Source organism: Pyxicephalus adspersus, chromosome 12 (genome assembly GCF_032062135.1).
Source record: "Pyxicephalus adspersus chromosome 12, UCB_Pads_2.0, whole genome shotgun sequence".
In the NCBI taxonomy this organism is placed as follows: domain Eukaryota; kingdom Metazoa; phylum Chordata; class Amphibia; order Anura; family Pyxicephalidae; genus Pyxicephalus; species Pyxicephalus adspersus.
Window position 1 is genome coordinate 45,849,722 of NC_092869.1, and position 22,701 is coordinate 45,872,422.

Sequence of the window (22,701 nt, forward strand, 5' to 3'; positions counted from 1 at the left end):
AAAAAAAAAAAAAAAAAAGACAGAGGAGGACAGAAAGAGAGAGCAAGTGTGATAAAACAGAGAAGGGAAGACACTGAGCAGAAAAAACAAGAGAGAGATAGGGAAGAGGAGAGAGAAGAAAGAGAAGTTGAGAAAGCAGGTACGATAAAAAGGTAAAGAAGGGAAGACACACAGAAAAGAATAAAAGGGAGAGCTGGAAAAGAGAGAAGAGAGAATAAAAGAGAGACGAGAACCAGATAGGAGAGATAATAGGAGCAGGGGGGATATAAAAGATAATTTTGTTCCCTGTTCCAGTATACAAAGTATCAGCGTGTGTAATGTAATCATTGCAGAGATGGAGATGCTGCAGGTGAGTTATGCTGGCAGTTGCACTCCATCTATAAAACTTTTCATCTCTCCATTGTTCCCGGCTCTGATTAATGATTGACCTTGACAGCAGAGATCTCCCAGCATGCTGCAGGCTATGGCAGCGCTGTGCTCCAACATGTCGATTCCAAACCGCCATCCCATTCTAGAATACCCGATCCCTTGTCAGACCCCATTAAACTTTCATGGGATGATAATCCCGGGGAGTCTCTGGGCTCCTACACATCATACGGACACTTACCTGCACCGCACAGCCCAGCATGAGCAGCAGAATCTTCCTCAGTTCCTCCATACTTTTCCCTGGGTGACAGAACAGAGGATCTCAGGATTAGTGAATATTGTTAGCAACACTAAAGGAATTTTAAAGTATTATGGCACTGATGGTAATCATCGGTCACTTACCAGTAAGGGGGTCTTTGCCAATTATAAGAACATTTGGCAAACTCATCACAATCAGCTGCTGGAGGACTTCCTGTATGGAGACACAAAACACAAATCTCAATTAAAATTATTTTTTGGCACTTTATCCAGGCCGAACCAAAGAAAAGTGAACTGCTGCACGTCACCATTTTTGTTGCGGCATCATACAGTGTCTGAATTATCTTCCAGGAATGAGATGCCAGCTCAGTGGTGACACAATTATATAAATCCTGAGGTCTATACAAATGACACAGATCAGCCCCTGCTGCAGCTGCTCACCTTGTGATTGGATACAAAGATGCAATGTTGCAGTCTGATCACCTGGAAACTAGGGGTAAAGAAGACTGAGGAAATGCTTCCTCCTACCTGCAGCTGACCGATGACAACTGTCATTCCCCAGACACCCCCCTCCCCAGCTCCGTCTAACCCTCCACACACTTTGGAACTCATAAAATAATTTGCAATCCTGGAATTATCTGCCAGAGATCCCCAGCGTCTGCGAGACACAACCACAGAGCTAATAACATCAAACTGACATTTATGTACATTAGACGCTTACACAATGCACACCGGCGGTGATCTCACTGCTTCTCTCAATGTTGTGACATGAAGAATATTAAGCTGACAAATTGCTACGGAACTCGTAAATTGCAGAGAACAAAAATCATCCGACTACCAATGATCCCAGAGCTTAGCTTGGGTGGCACAGAAGTACCACTGGCAAACAGGGAAGGAGTTTTGTCACCCCATAACTGGAAGTGCCTGAACAAGGGGCTTTATGGCAGGATTGAGCTATTATCTCAATGTAAGCTGTAGATTATTTGAGCACAATGCCATCCAATCCAGAACAATGAGCCTAGATCTATCCAGGCAGACTTGACCCTAACCACCTTTGTATGTACAGGTTCCCTCTATTAGATTCTAGTATAAAATGTATAACAAATAGGAGCGAGGATCCTGGGCACCTAATGGGCACAGCAGGTTTAAAGACAAACTCAAGATAAGGTTGATGGTAGCCTCTCATAATGGGCACAGCAGTTGTGCAAATCTGGGACCCTACTACAGGAATGGTGGGAGCCCTCATAACGGGGCAAGAAAGTGTAGCACAGCTGTTGTATAGACTCAGAATCTCAACGTAGGGTTGGTGGGGGGTCCTCATAATGAACAAAACAGGTATGCAGACTCAGAAACCAATGGCTAATTGGGGCTCTTCATAAAGAGGACAGCAGGTGTACGGACCCACAAACTGAAGAATACAGACCCAGAAACTCAACGTAGGGTTAGTGGGAGCTCTTCATAATGGGCACAGCAGAAAACAAACCCAAAAACCCAATGTAGGGTTGGTGGGAGCTACCCATAATGGGCGCAGCAGGAGTACAGACTCAGAAACCCAATGTAGGGTTGGTGGGAGCTCCTCAATGGGCACAGTGGGTGTACAGACCCAGAAATACAACAAAGGGTGGGAGCTCTTCATAATAAGCACAGCAGAGTACAGACCCGGAAACCCAATGTAGGCTTAGTGGGAGCTCCCCATTGAGGACACACAAGGTGTAAAGACCAAGAAACTCAACATAGGGTTGCTGGGAGCTCTACATAATGGGCACAGGAGAATACAGACCCATAAAACCCAATGTAGGGTTTGTGGAAGCTCACCATGTTGGGGAACAGCAGGTGTACAAACCCAGAAACCTAACATAGGGTAGGTGGGAGCTCTTCATATTGGGCACAGAGAAGACAGACCTGGGGACCTAATGTAGGGTTGGTGAGAGCAACTCAATTGGCAAGGTGGGTATGCAGACCCAGAAACTCAATGTAGTGTTGGTGGGAGCCATTTACAATGCCCACAGCAGCTGTACAGAGCCAGAAACTCGATGTAGGGTAGATGAAGCCCCCGAAAATGGGCACAGCAGTAAACAAACCCAGAAACCTAATGTAGGGTTGGTGAGAGCAACTCAATGGGCACAGCAGGTATGAAGACCCAGAAACTCAACGTAGGGTTGGTAGGAGCCTGCCATAATGGGCACAGCAGGTGTACAAACCTTATTATCTTAGTGCAGGGAGGATGGAAGCCATCATAATGTGGGCACAGCAGGTGTAAAGACTCAGGAAGTCAATGTAGTGTTGGTGGGAGCCACTTGTAATACCCACAGCAGCTGTACAGAGCCAGGAACTCAATGAAGGGTTGGTGGAAGCCCCCTATAATGGGCACAGCAGTTGTATAGACCCGGGACCTTAGTACAGGGATGGTGGAAACACTCATAATGGGGCACAGAAGGCATTTACCATGCGTCACTATACAGCTGCTATAAAAGCACCTTTGAGGTGGCAACATGGCGGCCCTGTGACGTAAATCTCTGAATGTCCAGAGACATTTCCAGTGAAAGTGAGATCTGCACATTCCTTGGCCCCTCTCCCCCGTCGTGGCAGGGAATTAGGCACAAGCAACGCACATGCATGGGGACACAAAAGAAGAGAGCAATGGGCCGGGAGGAGACGGGTTCACTAAATACACCGCGCATGAAAAGACCTTCAGCTGAAGAATGAAAACAGTATGAGCTCATCCCCCCCCCCCCCCCCATCCCCTATTCAATTCACAGAGGAGGCGGTGGGGGGAAGCAAACACCGGGGTGATCAATACTCCGGACAAAGTTCAGATGCTGCAAGACAAAAAAAACTTCCATTCCTCAACTGGATTTAGTAAAAAAATGATTTCTAAAAAGAATCATTTGTAAAAAAAATTGAGCCAATAAATAACTTACAAAAAAAAACTTTGTTAAAGTGACCTGGTATTCCATGCCTTTCAGTGGGACTCTGTGATTGGACAGGGGGATGGAGCTTTATTATTAAACAAATGGAAGGTCAGGCCCCCCCCCCCAGGAAAAAAAAATCAAACTATTACAGAGGGAAACAGAGAGGCCAATAAAAGTAATAGCGGAAAAGTTGTTCTGGCGACTGTTCACCCACTGGCATTATTCGCATCGGTCGCACAACTATCCGCAGACATCTAGAAATTTGGCGAAAATCATTGGAGATTGTTTAGAGCCATAGAACGAGTGATTGCTGTACAGACAGGGTGCCCATTCTATAAAGAGGGAACAGAATAAGCAGGAGGGGACCATAGGAAACAAGAGCTGTCCCTGGTGCTCTGTCAATTAGCAACCAGCATGACGGATTGGTAAATGACCTTTTCACCCAGGACAATCACAAATGACGGTGGTCTGTGGTGGGTGGTTGATGAGGGAGACATTTTTATTATCATATCTATGCCACACTGCCTTGTTGAGGTAGGTGATGACTGACTGTGTTCAGCTCCCAGCTCCTTCACCATGCCCATGTCCTGGAATTAGGCGTCCTTTAATAGGTGAATGCACTTATGCAAAGACCAGTTATTACAAGATGCAGAATTCATTATAGCATTGGCCCCAGGACAACACTGGGCACCACCACATTGAAAAACAATAATTAGTTTTGCAACAACAGATTCTTCTTCTCTGGCTTAGAAAACCAGCAAACTACAGAAATAAAGCAACTCATTAAAGTTAACGATTTCAGTTCAATAGGAAATGGCTTTGGTTGGAGGTCCCCATTACATTATAATGATCTGTATACTGAGGACAGAACAATGTATTTTGCTCAGGAACAAAGAAGTTTGTATCATTTTACTCATTTGCAAGACAAATAGGGGTTGCTGGCCAGAGGATCCCATGCAATGACTTCTTTACATTTTCCAACTGCTGCAAAATGGTGGTTAATGAGCAAAGGGGGACGCCCTGTCTGAAGTGGCACACCTGTAAAGCGACATTATCACCACAGTTCAGCTCGGCTTTTACAACCCATTTTATGGTCGGAGAATATTTCTGGCAGGAATACAGTATAGGATGCAGCTCGGTTGGTGGGAGCCGCACCTGACGAGCAGGTGACAGGTTAATAAGTAGAGCCCAAGCTGCGACGAGTTCTAACTGACATGTCGTAAAAATTGTCAGCCGGCCAGTAAATTGTAGGGATGAGCGTAAGGTGAATGTTCTCCACTCGTACAATTAGGTAATGCGATGCCGACTTGGCAGCCTTTGTCTGAAACCTGTTGAACAACATCAACGGAAACTTTTTTTTTTTTTTTGCCCTTTAAAACTCCAGAAGAAACTGTCGGCCCTGGCCGATCCCCTTTATATAAACATCGCAACATGGAATGTCCCACGTCGCTACCAGGGACAGCAAAACGCCAGGCGCCATGCACGCCGCCATGAGTGGATTTCCTGATGGTGACAACAGTGTCTGAGAAATGCATGCAACAAATGAAGATTCCTTATTGGCTTTCACAAATAATCCAAGAGTCTACATGGCCATAAAATAACCTGAAATTCTGAACCCTAGATTAATTTATTGAATACAAAATGCCATTTGTCTGCTCAGTTTTATGGGATGGACTAATATACAACCGACAGACGGATGATAAATTAATCCGCCGGTGATCAGGCAGGAAAAATCAATATGTAGTATAAGAGGATTTGTTCTCTGGGTGATAATTCCTTTTTCGCAGGGGGTCACCGGGGAAACCATACAACCTAATTACACTAATTGGGTGCTGGGTCTGCCAACCACAGACCTCACACAACCCTCGTCTCCGAATACATCGCCCATGAATTATTGACATGTGGGTGGAATGTTCCATAACACAGAAGAGTTCCGGTGTCAGGAAAACCAAAAATGTATTTTATATCCGAGGATTCTAAACATTTCTCCATGATGGCAGGAGTTTGTCTAATCTTTTATAAATTGGAGCGAACAGAAATGACCAGGTGACCCCACCAGGTGGGCAGCAACCGTAGAAAAAAAAAAGCAAATTTTAAAAATAATTATTTTAACAGATACATAAAGTATCATTTATACATTAACCCCGCTAGCGTTCTAATTCTGTTCAAATTTCCTTGCAAAAAGTGTTACTTTTTTTGCATGGAAATGTATTTTACATTGTAGGATATAATTCTTAGGCATAACCGAAATTAATCCAATATTTAATAAGTTTAATAATAAACTTAAAATAAAAAACACAAAATCACATAAAAAATAACAAAAATAGTTAAACATGTAATGTATGTGTACAGTAGCATATATAGTACAAAAATTGGAAATACAGCTATTTTGTATTGAATCCAATACAAAATTATTTGAATTTCCCGCCCGCACCGACGCATGCACCTACGTCGGAGATCTTCTCTGCACTTCGCAGTTGGGAGATCGGAGGATCAGGACGCGGGGGGACAGCGACATAACAAGGCAAGTGTGTTTTTTTTTTTTTTTTTTTTTTAGGTTAAAGCTCCCCCGCGTGTGACTCGGACTGGGATTACCACTATTTGCACGTAAAATCCACCCCAGTGACAATCTGGATTACCGTTAGCGGGTTAACAGAGGAGCCCCTGATATAATTTACAGGTGTCAGGCAATGTGAAAAATGCTATTTGCATTGGTTGCCAGTGGAAAGAATGCCCCACGCATTGGTGGTGTTGGCCCAAGAACTATTCCAGCGCCGTATTATGGGAGATCCAGCACCCACAGCAACTTCTGGACCTGGCTGAGAGCAGCTTCATTTGTACAATACGTTACCAATCTCGGTCTACAAATTCTCTTCCCTATAGAAAGTAGAAAGTGGCAATGCCATTCAATCCAACCAGGGTAGGTGCCACCCTGTCTGCTCATGCACCGTTTTCCTGCGATATGAAGTCCTACATTTGCATGGCTTTCTGTATTCTAAGGCAACACCACCCCATGCAACTCTTTGATGTGTTGTGGACAAAGCCAAAGTTTTGGTCTATAACAATTGAAAGTAATAGTTGTATTGTGTACAACAATCGAAAACATCCAATTGGATTGCATTTATTAAAAAAAATTATTTGAAAAACAAATTCCTATGCAGGGTTTTGGAACTTACAACCAATCACCAATCAGATATTGATAGGGGGCTCGGTTGGGTGGCAAATTTAAAGTGGATTTGCACGTGCGTACAAAGCATAAGAGAGATAGACAAGAATAATCATTTAAATTGGCATTAAGTCGGCAGGAGCTATAATCGGTAACTCATCACATGTGTAGACCATAGCCCAATCCATATCCCGCAATGATTAGCCTCATCCATTCAATCACATGGGGTATAAAATATATGGCCGATGGGCCATCTGATCCCTATGGTATTACTGGAGCAAACTTCTTTAACAGGAAAGCTCAGCCATTCACCTATGCACTTTTTGCAATGTATAAATACAAGGAAAGCTGCTGGATTATATGACGTCAGGTAACCACTGATATCAGGTTATCCACAGCTATAAAACCAACAGATCCATTGCTGAAAGCTGCATTCAGTAACCTTTCCCAGTGATCAACAGACAATGGACAGTACCAGTTAGGTCCATAAATATTTGGACAGACAACTTTTTTCTAATTTTGGTTCTGTACATTACCACAATTAATTTTAAATGAAACAACTCATAGGTTGAACTGCAGACTTTCAGCTTTAATTCAGTGAGTTGAACAAAAAGATTGCATAAAATGTGAGGGACTAAATCCTTTATTACACAATCACTTCATTTCAGGGGCTCAAAAGTAATCGGACAATTCACTCAAACTATTTCATGGGCTGGTGTGGGCAATTCCTTTGTTATGTCATTCACAATTAAGCAGATAAAACTAAGCAAAATCTACAGTTTGGTACATCATGAAAAAGAAACCAAGCACTGGTGAACTCAGCAACGCCAAAAGACCTGGACGTCCATGGAAGACAACAGTGGTGGATGATGGCAGAATCATTTCCATGGTGAAACCCCTTCACAACAGCCAACCAAGTGAGCAACACTCTCCGGGAAGTAGGCGTATCGATATCCAAGTCTACCATAAAGAGAAGACTGCATGAAAGTTATACAGAGGGTGCACTGCAAGGTGCAAGACACTCATAAGCCTCAAGAATAGAAAGACTAGATTGGACCTTGCTAAAAAAAAACATCTAAACAAGCCGGCACAGTTCTGGAAAACCGTTCTTTGGACAGATGAAACCAAGATCAACCTTTACCAGAATGATGGCAAGAAAAAAGTATGGAGGAGGCGTGGAACAGCTCGTGATCCAAAGCATAGCACATCATGTGTAAAACATGGCGGAGGCAGTGTGATGGCTTGGGCGTGCATGGCTGCCATGGCACTGGGACACTAGTGTTTATCCATCACGTGACACAGAAGCAGCCGAATGAATTCTGAGGTGTTCAGAGACATACTGTCTGCTCAAATCCAGCTAAATGCAGTCACATTGATTGGGAGGCGAATACTGCAAATGTCCTTGGACCACATTTAGTCCCCAGACCACAGAGCCGATTGGTCGCAGTTACAATTTCTGATGATAAATCCAGGAATCGCCCAACTACAGGTCATGTGGTTTGCTCAATTGTGTTCAGCAGACAGGTCCACTTTGTAGCATTGTTATCTCCGGTTTGTGATTGGTGCATGCCAGTCGGTGAGACTAATTCCTATGGGAATGATCACGCTCTCATCCCGGATTGCCTCATGGTCATGACATTTAGTTTCTGTTTGTTTAAGGATTACCATGCAGTCCTTTGCACTTTGCAGTGTCAGGTCCGGGGTACAGTAGTCAGTGTAAACATGAGAGGAGCCCAGGTCATTACCGAGTGACTGCACACTCCCAGCATGCACCAGGGCCCGCTGCCAGGAACAATCGCCGACAGCGAAATTCAAGGCGGAATTCTTGCGTCGTCTCCTCTCGGGAGAAACCTGGAGCTTGTATTCTCTCTTGTAAGCCTAGGTGACCACACTGCAGCACCAAAGCAGAGCGTTGTCACCCTTAACAGGAAATTCCTGAACAAAGACCCCAATAAAAAAATCACCATTAAAATGAGAACTTTTACATTGACAAAGACTTTGAGATTTTAGGGATTGAGTTTACATCTTAAAGGTCTCCTGCTGTTTAGTGAATGCTGCAAGGCCATCTCAGGTGCAGGAATGCGTTAATGTGTTTTCAATGCACAGCGGTGCGCAATCTGTAAGAGATCTCAGGCAGAGCAATACTGGACAGCGTGCAGCAAGTCTATGAGTTCAGCACAGGAAACCTCAACCACCAAAGAGACAAAATGTGCCTGGGAGAGGACGCAATGCTGCAACTCAAGAAGAGCACAAACGTTAAGGACCACCGATGAGCGTCATGATCTGGAGGTGCCCTTGAGGGGGCAGTGTTATGATCTGGGGTCGCCCCCGGGGGCAGTGTTATGATCTGGGGGTGCCCCCGGGGGCAGTGTTATGATCTGGGGGTGCCCTTGAGGGGGCTGTGAGGTCAAGGATCAGAAATGTAATGTCCCCATGTCAGCTGACCCCCCCAATATAAGGAATGACCAGGTTTTTCCATCAATATTTTTTTCTGATCCGATGGCCAGCATATCCCAACATGACAATGCCAGGATTCATCCTGCTCAGATTGTGACAGTATGGTGCATTTTCACCCACGGTCACCAGAGTCCAGACCTAAACCCCATTATGAATCCTTGGGATGAGCTTGAGATGACTTTACACATCTCCAACTCTCCCATCATCAATACAAAGGGGGAAATGAATGCAATGCTGGATGGGAATAAATGTTGTGTCATTGTATAAAAAACAAAGACAGAAAATATCTGGGGTTTCTTTGTGTCAATTCAAAACTATATTGTGCGCAACATTGTTGAAGAATAACAATTCATATATATGTGTACAATACATCATAGTGGTCTATCCCATTAAATGTTCCATGAGATATAGGACTAAAACTAAACATAGGAACCCCTAATCGCAAAATGCAAATAACCTCTCGTACCCGACGCGTTTCACCAATAGGCTTAGTCAGGGAACATTTAACCAACTAAACATCAAAATATAGTAACATTATACTTACTATATTATACTATACATACACTATATTTTGTTGTTAGGTCGGTTGAATATTCTCCATATATTCCCTGAGGAAGCCTATCAGCGAAGCGCGTCGGGTTAGAAGACATTATTTGTATTTTGTACTATGTTTAGTTTATTGGTCCTATATCCCATGGAACATTTAATGGACAACTATGATGTATTGTACACATCCCTGATCAGATGGAAATAAGGGTTTAATGCCAAACAATCACAAAGGGACATTTTTTTGTTCCCGCATGACTACCGTTGTTTAATGTTACAACATCGTAAAACGTGCGCTAATGTACACAGCGAGTGACCTTTGCTTAACAAACTACAAGTGTCTCAGAGTGAATCCAACTCAATGACATTCACTTTGAGAATGGTGTCTCATTAACTATTGTATCCAGGATGGGAAAAAATTCCTGGATTTTCTGACGATCTCTTGCAGCCACTTCTGGTCTGCATGCACTTATACCTGTGTGAAAGGCCTGCAGTTTCCATTAGAAGCTTTTGTGACAGAGTGACAACACAGAAGCAAAGCTGAGTTACAGGGACAGAGCGTTGTCACCCTATCACAGGACAATACTGACCAAGGATCCTCATAGCATAGCATTGTGTTTATCCCCACCTCTTAGATTGTAAGCTCTTCTGGTCAGGGTCCTCTCCTCCTCCTGTGTCACTGTCATTTGCAGCCCCTATTTATTGTACAGTGCTGCATAATATGTTGGCGCTGTTTATTGATAACAATTCTTGCAGTAGTGGTTTAAATCGTTGCCGACTTTTGTCGCCCCAACTACAAGGATGATACACCAGGGCATGCACCCCAAACACAAGCTGGCAAGATTACCACCTATATATTGCTCCTCTGACAGGTCCCCTTTAAACAACCGGCGGGCCAACTTTTTGCAGTGATTGCCTATTTTGGAAGTTCTCTATTTTCTTTGGCATAGACGGATCAGTCCTATCCAGGCCCAGCTCAGCAGCCCTGGTGGTCATTGACAGACAGCTGCTCCCGGTCGCTGACCATCTGTTGCAAGGGCAGCTGTGTGAGCGACATTAACGAAAGATTAACCAGGTACAGGCCAGACACCGGGACCACAGAGAGGTGAGAATGACAAAACAAAGTAAATACAAACTGATCTTTAAATCTTTCAGTGGGTGTGTGAAGTGGTCGGGATTAGCGCTACGTGTGTACAGTACACTACGGTTTCTATAGGTACCTGGCACGAATATCCCCAGAGCAGGGCAGCAAATCCAGAACTCCCGGCTCTGCTCCAGCTTATCTGGGGTTATTCTTCATAAGTACGGAGATCTGAGAGGTTCATTGAGAATGTCAATTGTTTACAGGAGTAGGTGCGGGGCTGCAATTACTCTGCAAGGCTAATAACATGCCTGACCTTCTTCAGTGCTTAGCAACCTCATTGCACCACAAGCAACACCCCGCCAAAACTTTCACACTTCTACACGGTGACCAGCAGCCACCTCCTACACAAAACACAGTAGGGGAGTAAAATAAGTTATGCAAAGAGAATATAATTGAGTTATGGTGAGCAAAATTGAGTATTTATATTTCCTGAATAAATGGGGGAATGCAGCCAAATTTCCTTATTTTAGTGAAATGCATTGGAGTCAATGGATAAGGTGAAGTCACTGTGTAGTCAGAACATCATCACGTTCTCTTTGTGCTGGTGGACACTTTAAAACTAGAGAGAAAATTCAAAGGAAGAATTTCCCCAACAATAAAAACTAGATGGGGTTTGCATTCTTCTCTACAAATGCTGCCGATATACATTGATTGATCCATGACCGGGTTAATGATCAATATCAGATATTGATGATTTCCCTGGTTGCATCCATGCACCTATCGACAAGCCCCTTTCTTTGTAATTTGCTCCGCCCCATGTCCTACCAACCAATAGCACAGATGGCTCCTCCCCCGAGGTGCAATATTGGTGGCACATATCAAGCAAAGCATGAAAATTCCCAATATATCCGATCAATATCAACTTTTTCAATCAATTTTCTAATAGATTTGCATAAAATATGTATATATTGAACCTATCATCATGTCCGTTGGAAATATTCACCAATGTATAAGCAGAATCAAACCACAAAACTTTGCACTGTACAGGGGCTGCCACCCAATAAAGCTTCTTTCCACCCGCCAAATTCTAGGAAGAACACTGAACATGTCAACCAGTTTATAGATACAGCCAGACACAGGGATTTTATTTCAATGGATGGTGCAGACAAAGATAAACACAGGCAGTAATAAGCACAGAGGACCGGTCGGTAAGCTTACAAATCTGCATAAAGAAATCCCTGATATATCGCAATATACATAAACATTATCAATTGGCAATAAATCTCCACCTTTTATCCTTAAAATGACATCAATCTGCTGCATTACAGTGACTTTGTCTAGGCTGAGATGATGCTATCAGTCTGCTGCAAGCACAGGAAGCATTTCCTCAGTCTCCTCTCAGACTGTAACTTTGTATCTTGCAGCAAACACAGACACCACATCGGCTGCACTTTAACACGTTGACAATGTTTCCAAATGACAAGAATTTAGAGATCACCGTTAGGTTAGGGGCAGCATGGTGGCTCAGTGGTTAGCACTCTGGCCTTTGCAGCGCTAGGTCCTAGGTTCAAATCCCAGCCAGGACACTATCTGCATGGAGTTTGCAGGTTCTCCCCGTGTCTGCGTGGGTTTCCTCCGGGTACTCCGGTTTCCTCCCACATCCCAAAAACATGCAGTTAGGTTCATTGGCTCCCCCTAAATTGACCTAGATTACATTAATGACATATGACTATGGTAGGGACATTAGATTGTGAGCTCCTTTGAGGGACAGTTAGTGACACAACTATGGACTCTGTACAGCGCTGCGTAATATGATGGCGCTATATAAATACTGTATAATAATAATAATAATAATAATAGGTTTATGAATATCGCAAACAAAGGAAATAAGCTGACCCAGAAAGTGCTGAGCCTGTAAAACATTGAAATTCTTTCCTCTTGTAACAGCTCAGCATGCTGCGGAGACACCCAGCCGGGAAACACTGACGCCTACAAGGTGACTGGCGCGCCAGTGACCTCACAGGTGTGCAGACCTGGCCAATGGCATTGCTGCCCTCCCCACCCCTACTAACTAAATTATATCTAAACCCAAGAATAAAATTATTTCAACGTATTCCACCCTAGATGAGTTTTTTCTCCCCATTTTACCAAGGGATCCTATATGGACACTTCCTATCCCAGCCTGACAACACGCTTGCTGTACTGTATATATGGAGGAGCTGTGTTGTCACCCCAGAGATTACAGGAAATAGTGAGCTCACTCAATCAACAGACAAAAAAAAGGCATTAAATGCAATATTAAACAGACCCAAGGGGATCCGTTACTGATGAAGATTTACATACATCTTGCTATCAGCACACTGGAGAGTCTGACCGCTGCTCAGCACTAAGCACAGCCCAGGTCTCCTCCTGCCCTGCTAAAATTGGACCTAAACCCATTTACATATCCCACAAACAAGAGAAACCTTCAATGATCCAATGAGAGACTTGTATTAGGAGGGCCGAGAACAAAGTGCAGGGTTCTGGATGCCACTCTGTAATTATCATGATGAATAGGAACGGAGGCCACGCCAGGGACACCTGAAGGCAAAGGGTTAATTATAACGAGCTGGGAAGACGATTCCCTGAGGTCTCCGCACTGTTTACTACAAAGGAGATCTCCGGGTAATTGAAGATCATCAGCAATAGAACAAGTTATGTACTAACAATAGTGAGGAGCGAGGTCATTGTATTGGTTAGGACTAAACACAGTGACCGGGAAAATGCCCACAAGGAAATCAATAGAAAGTACAACAAATATACTATTTGGAATCGGTAAAATGGGGTCAATTTACTGATGAGAAAGAGGTCTATTGCTCCGCTGCTTTTCACTTCACTGTCCAGTTACAGGGTGTAGGAGGGGACAGACCTGCAGGCTGCAGCATAGAAAATACAGGTCTGGGCTGTGCTGGATGAAAAAAATACCAATCTTTCTGTATTTAGCTGGAGTTCAGCTTTAAACCACAGTCATTGTCCAGAAGTGGTTAGAGCGGAGCGTGACAGCACGGAATACAGCGCCGCGTTGTTTACTCACAGACATCGCCGTTATGGCTTCGTGCATCCCCCTCATCCTGAGCAAACACCAAGGTATTTTACACTTTCAATTAGTCGTGTCGGCGGGTGAATGGGATTTGCTACAATGGGACACGTTGTCACCTTATACACAAGGCAACCTGATAATGGCATCCATCAGCATGCAGTGACATGCGACACGGCGTATGATGGCGATACTGCAGCGTTATTTGTTCTCTTTTCACGCCATGAAGACAAGTAGCTGCAAGTTTTCAGGATAAACAAATCTGAGATATGAGAGACAAATCCCCAGATGGCTGGAGATGTCTGATGGAGGGGGGGCATAAGGCATCAAACTGATTGCTGGTTGGTTCTTATAGGACAGACTGGCTCAGGGACCCCCTTTAGGATGAGGAGGGCAGTCAGATACTGAACCATCATTGGATGCCCATGGACTGTGGTGGCGGTGTGATCTCAGAATTGTGTTCCCAGCTCCACCCACCCGTTCCAACCATTACAGTGCCCAACCTGTAATGGTTGGAACGCTGGGTGAGAAGAAATTGTAGGCGGGTGGAAGTCCCTGAATTGTGACCCAAGTCATCAGTAACCACCCAAAAACAGCCGGGCGGTAGCTGAAAAGAGCCGGGTGGTGTGCCCAGCTAAAAGGGGCTGGGGAGAACACTGCATGACCAAGGGCTCACATTTGCTGCTGAATTCCCACGTTTGTTTTTGTGTTTGCTGCAGCAGAAGGGAGGACAGCTGGGTATTCCAGGCCCACAGCTCCTTGTTTTTGGATGCCACCTAAATGGCCATTCAGCACCTGTTGTAGAGGAACCATTTGGCTGTCTCATCTATGATTTGGGGAAATATTTATACTGAGTTCCCAGGTCTGTACACCTGCAGTGCCCAATATACGGTGTTCCTATTATCTCTCTGATGAATTCCCAGATTCATTTACCTGCTGTGCTCATAATGAGGGATTCCCACCATTCCAGTGCCCAGTTCCTGGGTCTGTAACCTGCTGAGCCCATTATGAGAGGTTCTGACCAATTCTGGTCCGTATACCTGCTGGGCTCCCACCATCCCCGAGTCTTCATATACCAGTGTCAGCAACCTTAGATGGAAGCTGCCTTCCTGCACAATAATTCTGGGGAAGTAAAGCTGAGTATATAATAATAATAATAATAATAATAATAATAATAATAATAATAATAATAATAATAATCAGTATATCCAGAATGATTGCTCTGAACAGGCTTGAACCAATGGAGGTGTCCTTCCTATATTACAGACGGTGAAAGCTTCCATCCAGGCCTTCTCACACAGGTATCCCCCCCCCACACACAGATAATAACTTCATAGGAATCATTCTGATACAATGTAATTCTTTTGCATCCTTACATCATCACTCCCCATTCCCAGTGCAGAAACCAGGACTCTAAATGGTTAATTTTTAATAACCCATCTACAAAGTGACCCCAAGGGAGGCCTGGGGTGTCCCCGGGGTGACACACGATGTCTACACCAATTCACAAAGCGCAGCTACTAGCAACAGACAGATGGCTGTCTATACAAGAAGACTGCGCTGTGCAACAAACCCATTGGTGATCCATCCAATCCAGACTTTTTTTCAATATTATGGTCAACTGCTGGGTTCATAACCCACTGCCAGCTTCTGAGTGTGCTCAACACCAATAATAGAGCCCTGTTTTATATAATAAAATCTAATTTTTGGAGGAGTGACCCTTTAAACGCTGCAGTTCATTCACAGATCCGGTGGGAATTCTCCGACGTGTGAAGTTCAGGTGGACAATAGGTGAGAAGGGTTCACGTTTGTTTGCGAGTTTGTTTGAGTTCAGTTTGCTGCAAAGCCAAATAAACAGAGCATACAATGCAGCTATGATACAATGGTGTCACAGGAGGGCCCCCGGGGCCACACAATGAGCTGATCTCTGGCTGCTGTGCTATGGCGGAAAAAACAGCGCAGGAAGAAGGCAGCCGGTGAATGTTCCTGTTTTTGCTTTCTTACAAAATAAACCACTTACAGCGTGGAAATGTTTAATATCGGAGGATAATAATGGCACGGGGGGCACCTGGCTCCGGAAAAATGTGCTCACTGCCAACAAAAACCCCAAAGAGGACCTGTAGTGCGGCTGGAAATCAGATTCTGCTCCATCATACCCCTGTGTGGCTGTGGGGGGAGTTCTCCGTGCATTGGGCCACTGTATCCCGTCACAACCAATATCAGCAGCCTGAAACAAGAACTGTCTGTGTGTCCTCAAAGCCAATCAAATTCACACTTTCACTGCAAAGATGGCAGCTAGAGAATGAAAAATGTGCAGATCAGGAAAGTCATTGGTCCTTATCTGCATATTTACTTCAAGTCTGCAAATGAAAATCTGCAGTCAGTAGGGAAAGGATGACAGCCAGGAAAGTGATCAATGGCAGCAAAAAGAGCAACCAGTCATCCTGACATGAAATCTCTCAGCCCAATCACTACATCCCTATTCCTGCTTTTATCTTTCTGAATGACCCCAAATCTAAGTTATTGGAAACTCATCCTGTGAGATCCCAGGTTCAAGCCCCGCCCCCTTCCCAGGGCTCACTATAGTCCGGCCCACATACAATAGAGCATGAGAGGGAGGTTGCACAGATTAATATCAGCAGTCTTACACAGAACCAAAATTAAATGTTAATCAGCTCTGGATATCACAGTCCATTATGCAAATATGGAAATCAAGATCACATGACAACACAGACATTACTTTGCATCATCATTTCTTATCATTACACAGTATTTATATAGCGCCATCATATTATGCAGCGCTGTACACACTCCCTATTGATCTGGTATATTTATAGGGTCATTTGCTTTTTAATATGTTCAAGAAGTGCTATAAACACGTGTTGATCCTGGCAGAAGTCACCTGCCTGTCAGCTCACATTTACCTTTGTTCCCAATTCTCTGTAGACTACAAAACACCTCCATCTTCTGTAATGGGGAAGGTGTTCCTTTGTTCTGATTCACTTTCTGTCCATGGGCAACAACCCTTCTCCTTGGTGCATATGGAGGAGCATACAGTGAGTGTTGTCACCCAAGGACAGCAAATTTGTTACTGGCAAGGGTCACCAGGCAAGGGAAAACTAATGCAGCCATTACATCTAAGTAATTATAAGGTGGAATAGATGATATTTGTGTGCTAAAACTTAAATGTAGCCCAGTCAGCAGCAGCCCAGCCAGTGAGACCTGCACGTTGCACGGAGGGGGTTAACCCTGAGGATTTCCTGTGTGTATCTCTGCACAGGAAATAAAGAGTCATACCTGATAATAGTTCTTGATGTGTCGCACCAGTATGGTGAGGTTCTGCATCCGAAGATTCACGTCATTATTCACATGCTTGTTGATGCGCTGATTGGACGGTCGCGGGTCTCTGCGGAGAGCAAAGAGAAAATTCAGAAGAAATCCATTGTGGTTTATGAACAAATACTGTATAAAGGATCACTCCGCAGGGGACACACAATGTGACAAGAACATGACACGTAACAAGAAAATCAGTTCAGAACTTAATTTCTATAAAAATCTCTGTGACTGAATGATGTCAGTTATTATGGTGGTAACAAAAACACCTGGCTAGGGTTGAAATCAGGCTTTCAGTTGGAGTTTCTATTTTGTAATCTACAGATGGGAGGGAGCAGTTCTCGGCCTATAGAAAGGTGGAAAGTCCATGTATGCTCAGTGGCTCAATGGCTGCTACCCGATTGGCTGGCTCTGCCCAGTGCCACACTTTGGGGAACGATCGGTCACCCCTAGATTATGCCCAGACAGACGTTCAGAATGAAAGATCAGAAGTCCAGATAGGCTTTCAATGGCCTCCCTTAAAGTGTACCTGTTACTTTGTATACTATAGACACATAGCAAAGTTTCAGTGATACATATAAAAGATTTGGCAACTGCTGTACCATCAGCAAGGTAACGTCATGTTTCTGCGGGCAGACGAACCCCCCACAAGTGTTTCTGCGGGCAGGGGAGCTCCATGAGCTGGATATAAATCAGCTACACTATGCATACTATGGACATATAGCAACGTTTCAATCATTTGTATGAAACATCTGATGACTATTGTACCATCAGCCAAGGTCTGTGGTCACTAGTGATATAGGATCTGTGTTTCTGTGGCCAGACGAGCCTCTCCCCGAATGTCTCTGAGGTCAGGCGAGCCCTGTGAGATGGATACAACTCACCTACACATTGCATACTATGAACAGATAGCAAAATTTCAATCTTTCATATGAAACATTTTGGCGACTATTGCGCCATTATTCAGGTCTGTCATCTGTGGTCACCAATAAGAGATTCATGTTTCTGCAAGCGTCTCTGCGGCCAGACGAGCCCTCTGCAAGCTGGATACAACTCGGCTACACTCTGCATACTATGGACATACAGCAAAGTTTCAATAATTTGTATCAAACATCATGCAACAATTGTACTGTCAACCAGGGTCTGTGGTCACTAATGATATAAGATTCATGTTTCTGTGGCCAGGCAAGCCCTCCACTGGCGTTTCTGCAGCCAGGCGAGCACTCTAAGCTATATACCACCACTCAGCTTTGCATACTACGTACATAAAGCAACATTTAAATCTTTTGTATGAAACATCTAATGACTATTGTACCGATAGTTAGGTCTGTCACCTGTGGTCACTAATGAGAAAAGATTCATGTTTCTGCAATCAGACGAGACCGCCACTGGCGTTTCTGCGGCCAGGCGAGCCCGTCGACGGCGTTTCTGCGGCCAGGCCAGCCCACCCACGGCGCTTCTGCGGCCAGGCCAGCCCGCCACCGGCGTTTCTGCGGCCAGGCCAGCCCGCCACCGGCGTTTCTGCGGCCAGGCCAGCCCTCCACCGGCGTTTCTGCGGCCAGGCCAGCCCTCCACCGGCGTTTCTGCGGCCAGGCCAGCCCTCCCACCGGCGTTTCTGCGGCCAGGCCAGCCCTCCACCGGCGTTTCTGCGGCCAGGCCAGCCCTCCACCGGCGTTTCTGCGGCCAGGCCAGCCCTCCAAGCTATATACCACTCAGCTTTGCATACTATGGACATATAGCAACATTTCAATCTTTTGTATAAAGCATCTGATGACTATTGTATCATTAGTCAGCTCTGTCACCTGTGGTCACTAATGAGAAGAGATTCATGTTTCTGCAGTCAGGTGAGCCCCCCTGAGCGTTTCTGCGGGCAGGCGAGCCCAGTGAGCTGGATACGTCTCGGCTACACACATGAAACAACTCAGGTAACACATTATCCGTATGATAATCCCTCTCAAATTCCAGAGATGACATCCACATCACCCATCCATCAACGCCAGCCTGGGTTATAGGACAGGCCCCTGCAGGTCGATTCTTACAAAACATAACTCCTAAAACCGTCTAATTAAATCTTCCAATTAAAAATAAGCTTGTGTTGTCAGAATAACAATTTGTTCGTCTCCCAGAATCGTTTGCAGAAACAGATCAGGAGGTACTGCAAAAAAGCATTGCAAGATGCACCGACCAATGGGAATCCAGTGCTGCATCATCACAGCCAATGGGACAGATGATATAATGTTACATTGTTACACTTTGTATACTTGGATTTATCTCTGCACAAGGTGTCACCTATCACTTTTCTAATAGTAAACAATAACCATAGGAAGAATTATTAGATAACTGGCCATGCAGATCAGGACCGCATCTACCAAAGGGAAATGGGTGCAGCAACCCCAGGCCCCCCTTACCCCAACCCAAGGCCCTCTTTTATGGTCTTCGTTATCATAGATCAATTATTGGCGGGCCTTGTTGCTGATCTTTGATCTCCCTTTTGGCACACCCTCTAAACCAGCCTGGAGCCAGAGTTTGGCCAAAACTAAAATGCCCTCTTGGGCACATTCCTGTGACTGGACGGCCCAGGTTCCACCCATGGGATCTGGGCATCAGGTCACAGGTATGGTAGCCGGCTGCAAATAAGGAAAGGTTACTCATGTATGCTCCCCTCCTACTGTGTGCTGCTTCCCCCACCTCTTAGATTGTAAGCTCTTCGGGGCAGGGTCCTCTCCTCCTCCTGTATCACGGTCTGTATCTGTCTGCCATTTCCAACCCCTATTTATTGTACAGCACTGCTTTTATGTTGGCGCTATACTAATACGATTGAATAATAATCTCTCTGCATTGCAATGTAATGATGGTGTTTTAGGTGGGCTGGCTGCAACTGACCAATAGGAAATGGGCAGATGGGGGCTGATTACATACAATCTTGTCTTGGACCACTAGGAGTCTGATGTGGTTTCTTTGTGCATATGGTGGCTTCCTGGCCTTAAATCAGGGCTTTGGCTCACAATCGGGCACCGATGAATCTACTTTGTCTACATTCACTCCAGTGGCTGCATTGCATTTCTCAGAGCTGGTTTCCTTATGGTGACAACAGTAGACAAAGCTTAAATGTTGGCTAAAACAAGCATTTGTAGTCTCAACAGGAAGCTTGTGTGTTGGGGTGACAACGCAGGAACATAATGGGGAGAAAGGGACAGAAAGTTGTCACCCTATAACAAAGAGCCTGAGCAAAAACCTTCATGGCAGGATCACCAAGCTGCAGACTTGACCTATCAATGTCATTGCCTAGAAGTCCGGGCGCAATGATGTTCAGCAAAATCTGGGAGGAGAGCATGTTCCGTAGTGGCTGCAAGACATCAGTGGCATCAGGATTGGAAATATTTAGAATGAAGTCCTGATCCAAATCATTATCTCGTCAGTTCTTAAAGGGGAAATAAAACTTAGCAACCAGACCCAGTGTAAAGTACGTCTGGTATGTAATGCCCATTGTAAATCCTGGTTTATGAATGGGACTTCAGGGTTTCCAGCCTGGGACACCAAATCCTATAACGAGCTGATTATAGCAGTCGGGGTCTCGGGTGTCATATATGTATATATAGTATTCAGCTGTTCGGGGGCTGTTAAACCCCCCTAAAATATCTAAACAGCTTTGTCAACTTTTCACCCTTCACGTGAGGGCTGCAGATTAAAAACAAAGTGAATCTGGTCTACAGACAGCTGCTAATGCCATCAAGACCAAGACCAACTGCCCAGAGCCCCACCGTGACCAGCGCCAGGGACGGCTGTATACTGTTCACCGATATGGGTCAGCGATTGATCCATAATCGAACCCTCCACAAGGGACAGACTTTACTTTTTATTATATATATTCTATATTTATTGGCTATATAAACCAGGATTAGGAAAGAAAAACAAGCAACACTCAGTCTCCTGATATGGAGAATTCTTCAATTATCATCTAGAAGCCGTTTACTTTTAGACTCTCCGTTTGCAAATAATGAAAGCTGTGTGGGAAGAGAAATGGGAAGAAAGGAAGGAGGATCGAAGGGTGGAGAGGTCACTGCTCCGGCACTACTTTGTGTATGCTTCTGTCACCTTGAGCTACAGAGCTCTATAAACAGGAAAGTTTCCCAACAAAGAAGATAAGCAGAGCCTGGAAAACAAGTGACAAAAAGCCAAGATCTCCAGATATCAGACTTTCAGATAATAACATTTAACTTTTTTTTTTATATATTTTATATTTGCACCTAAAACTAATTTCAATCCTGACCATAACACACAAAGAATGAGTAAAAGATACACCCAGACGTGGCATATTCCCCTTCAGCTATCCCTAGCCAAGAATGGCAGCCAAATTGCAGAACAATCCCTATGTACTGTGCGGGTATCTAACATACGGTGAAGTTTTATTTTAGTCCATTTGCTCATTTACAATGCAAGAAGAAAAAAAATCATATTATGATTTCTTAAGAAGCCCCATCAATACGGCTTCATTTTTCTGTAATAGATCTGAAAACATGTAAAAGAAGAACTGAGAGAATGAGCAAAACTATTTATTAATATTAGTTCTGAAAATCCCCTGAAGGGGGTAGATTCCCTTGGGGGAATTTCCCACAGCAACGCTCATTGCATTTTATACTCCAAACAACAGGCAGGGGTGGAAGGGTTAGATCATTGCAAGATTTTTATTACTGATCCAAATTAAGAGATTTAGTTCTTTGTCCTGGTGACAGGAAGTGAGGAGAAATTGAACATTTTAAATTTTAGTAATGGGCGAGGGGACGACTGAAGTACCTGTTACAGTGAGAAATATTTACCCTGATTTGGGGAATTTCCTCCCACTTCCTCATGTTTCTCCAGGAGAGGAAGTGCTGTACAAGAAGTTTGGCTTTGCTGAGCAATTACTGTACCTTAATGTGATTTTTCTTTAAAGACAACCACAAGATTCAGATAGTTGAATCCATTACTTTGTAAGTGAGAAAACCCAACATTACAACCTTTGTAGCAAATGATTGGAAAGTGAAGGGATTGTTTGGCATTTATTTTATTCTTTATTGGTCACATTGATCGATCATGCAGACAACAGGATTTTCATAAGCATTGATTATCCTTAGCTGCCCATCATAACTTGGCATTTATAAGAACCCTGAACAGTCCATCTGTGGCCACCCTAGGCAAATCTTAACCATCCATTCATCCAATCACTAATCGATTTTCATATGAATGTGAACAAAATCAGCAAATTGTGACTTGTCATGAGTCAACAACCTATCCCTTATTTCCATATATTACCACTCCCCCTGCCCATGAATATATACAAAAATCAGCTTTACACGATGGGTAGATAGAGGATGTGCTGTCTGTGATTAACAAGCTGGCTACAGCTACTGCGTGCGGGAACCAAGATTGCAGCACTCAAGGGGGATAATTGGGACAAACTGGAGCTGAACCCAATGGGGGACTAACTAGGACAAACTGGAGCAGCACCCAATGGGGGAATAAC

General features: G+C 44.3%; 2 protein-coding genes across 2 annotated transcripts in view; one reads left to right on the top strand and one right to left on the bottom strand.

Moving 5' to 3' along the window:
* The window catches only part of DGLUCY (D-glutamate cyclase), a gene marked incomplete in the record, with an annotated part of 106,851 nt that overhangs the window by 83,307 nt on the left and 843 nt on the right, over positions 1-22,701 (top strand).
* CCDC88C (coiled-coil domain containing 88C) overlaps positions 1-22,701 on the bottom strand; it is a 67,803-nt gene that overhangs the window by 35,932 nt on the left and 9,170 nt on the right. Inside the window, exons 3-5 of the mRNA XM_072428315.1 lie at positions 17,163-17,271; positions 769-838; positions 608-666 (exon numbers count right to left, since the gene is read on the bottom strand). Of these exons, the coding sequence (XP_072284416.1) occupies positions 608-666; positions 769-838; positions 17,163-17,271 (238 nt within the window). The remainder of the gene's footprint in view (positions 1-607; positions 667-768; positions 839-17,162; positions 17,272-22,701) is intronic.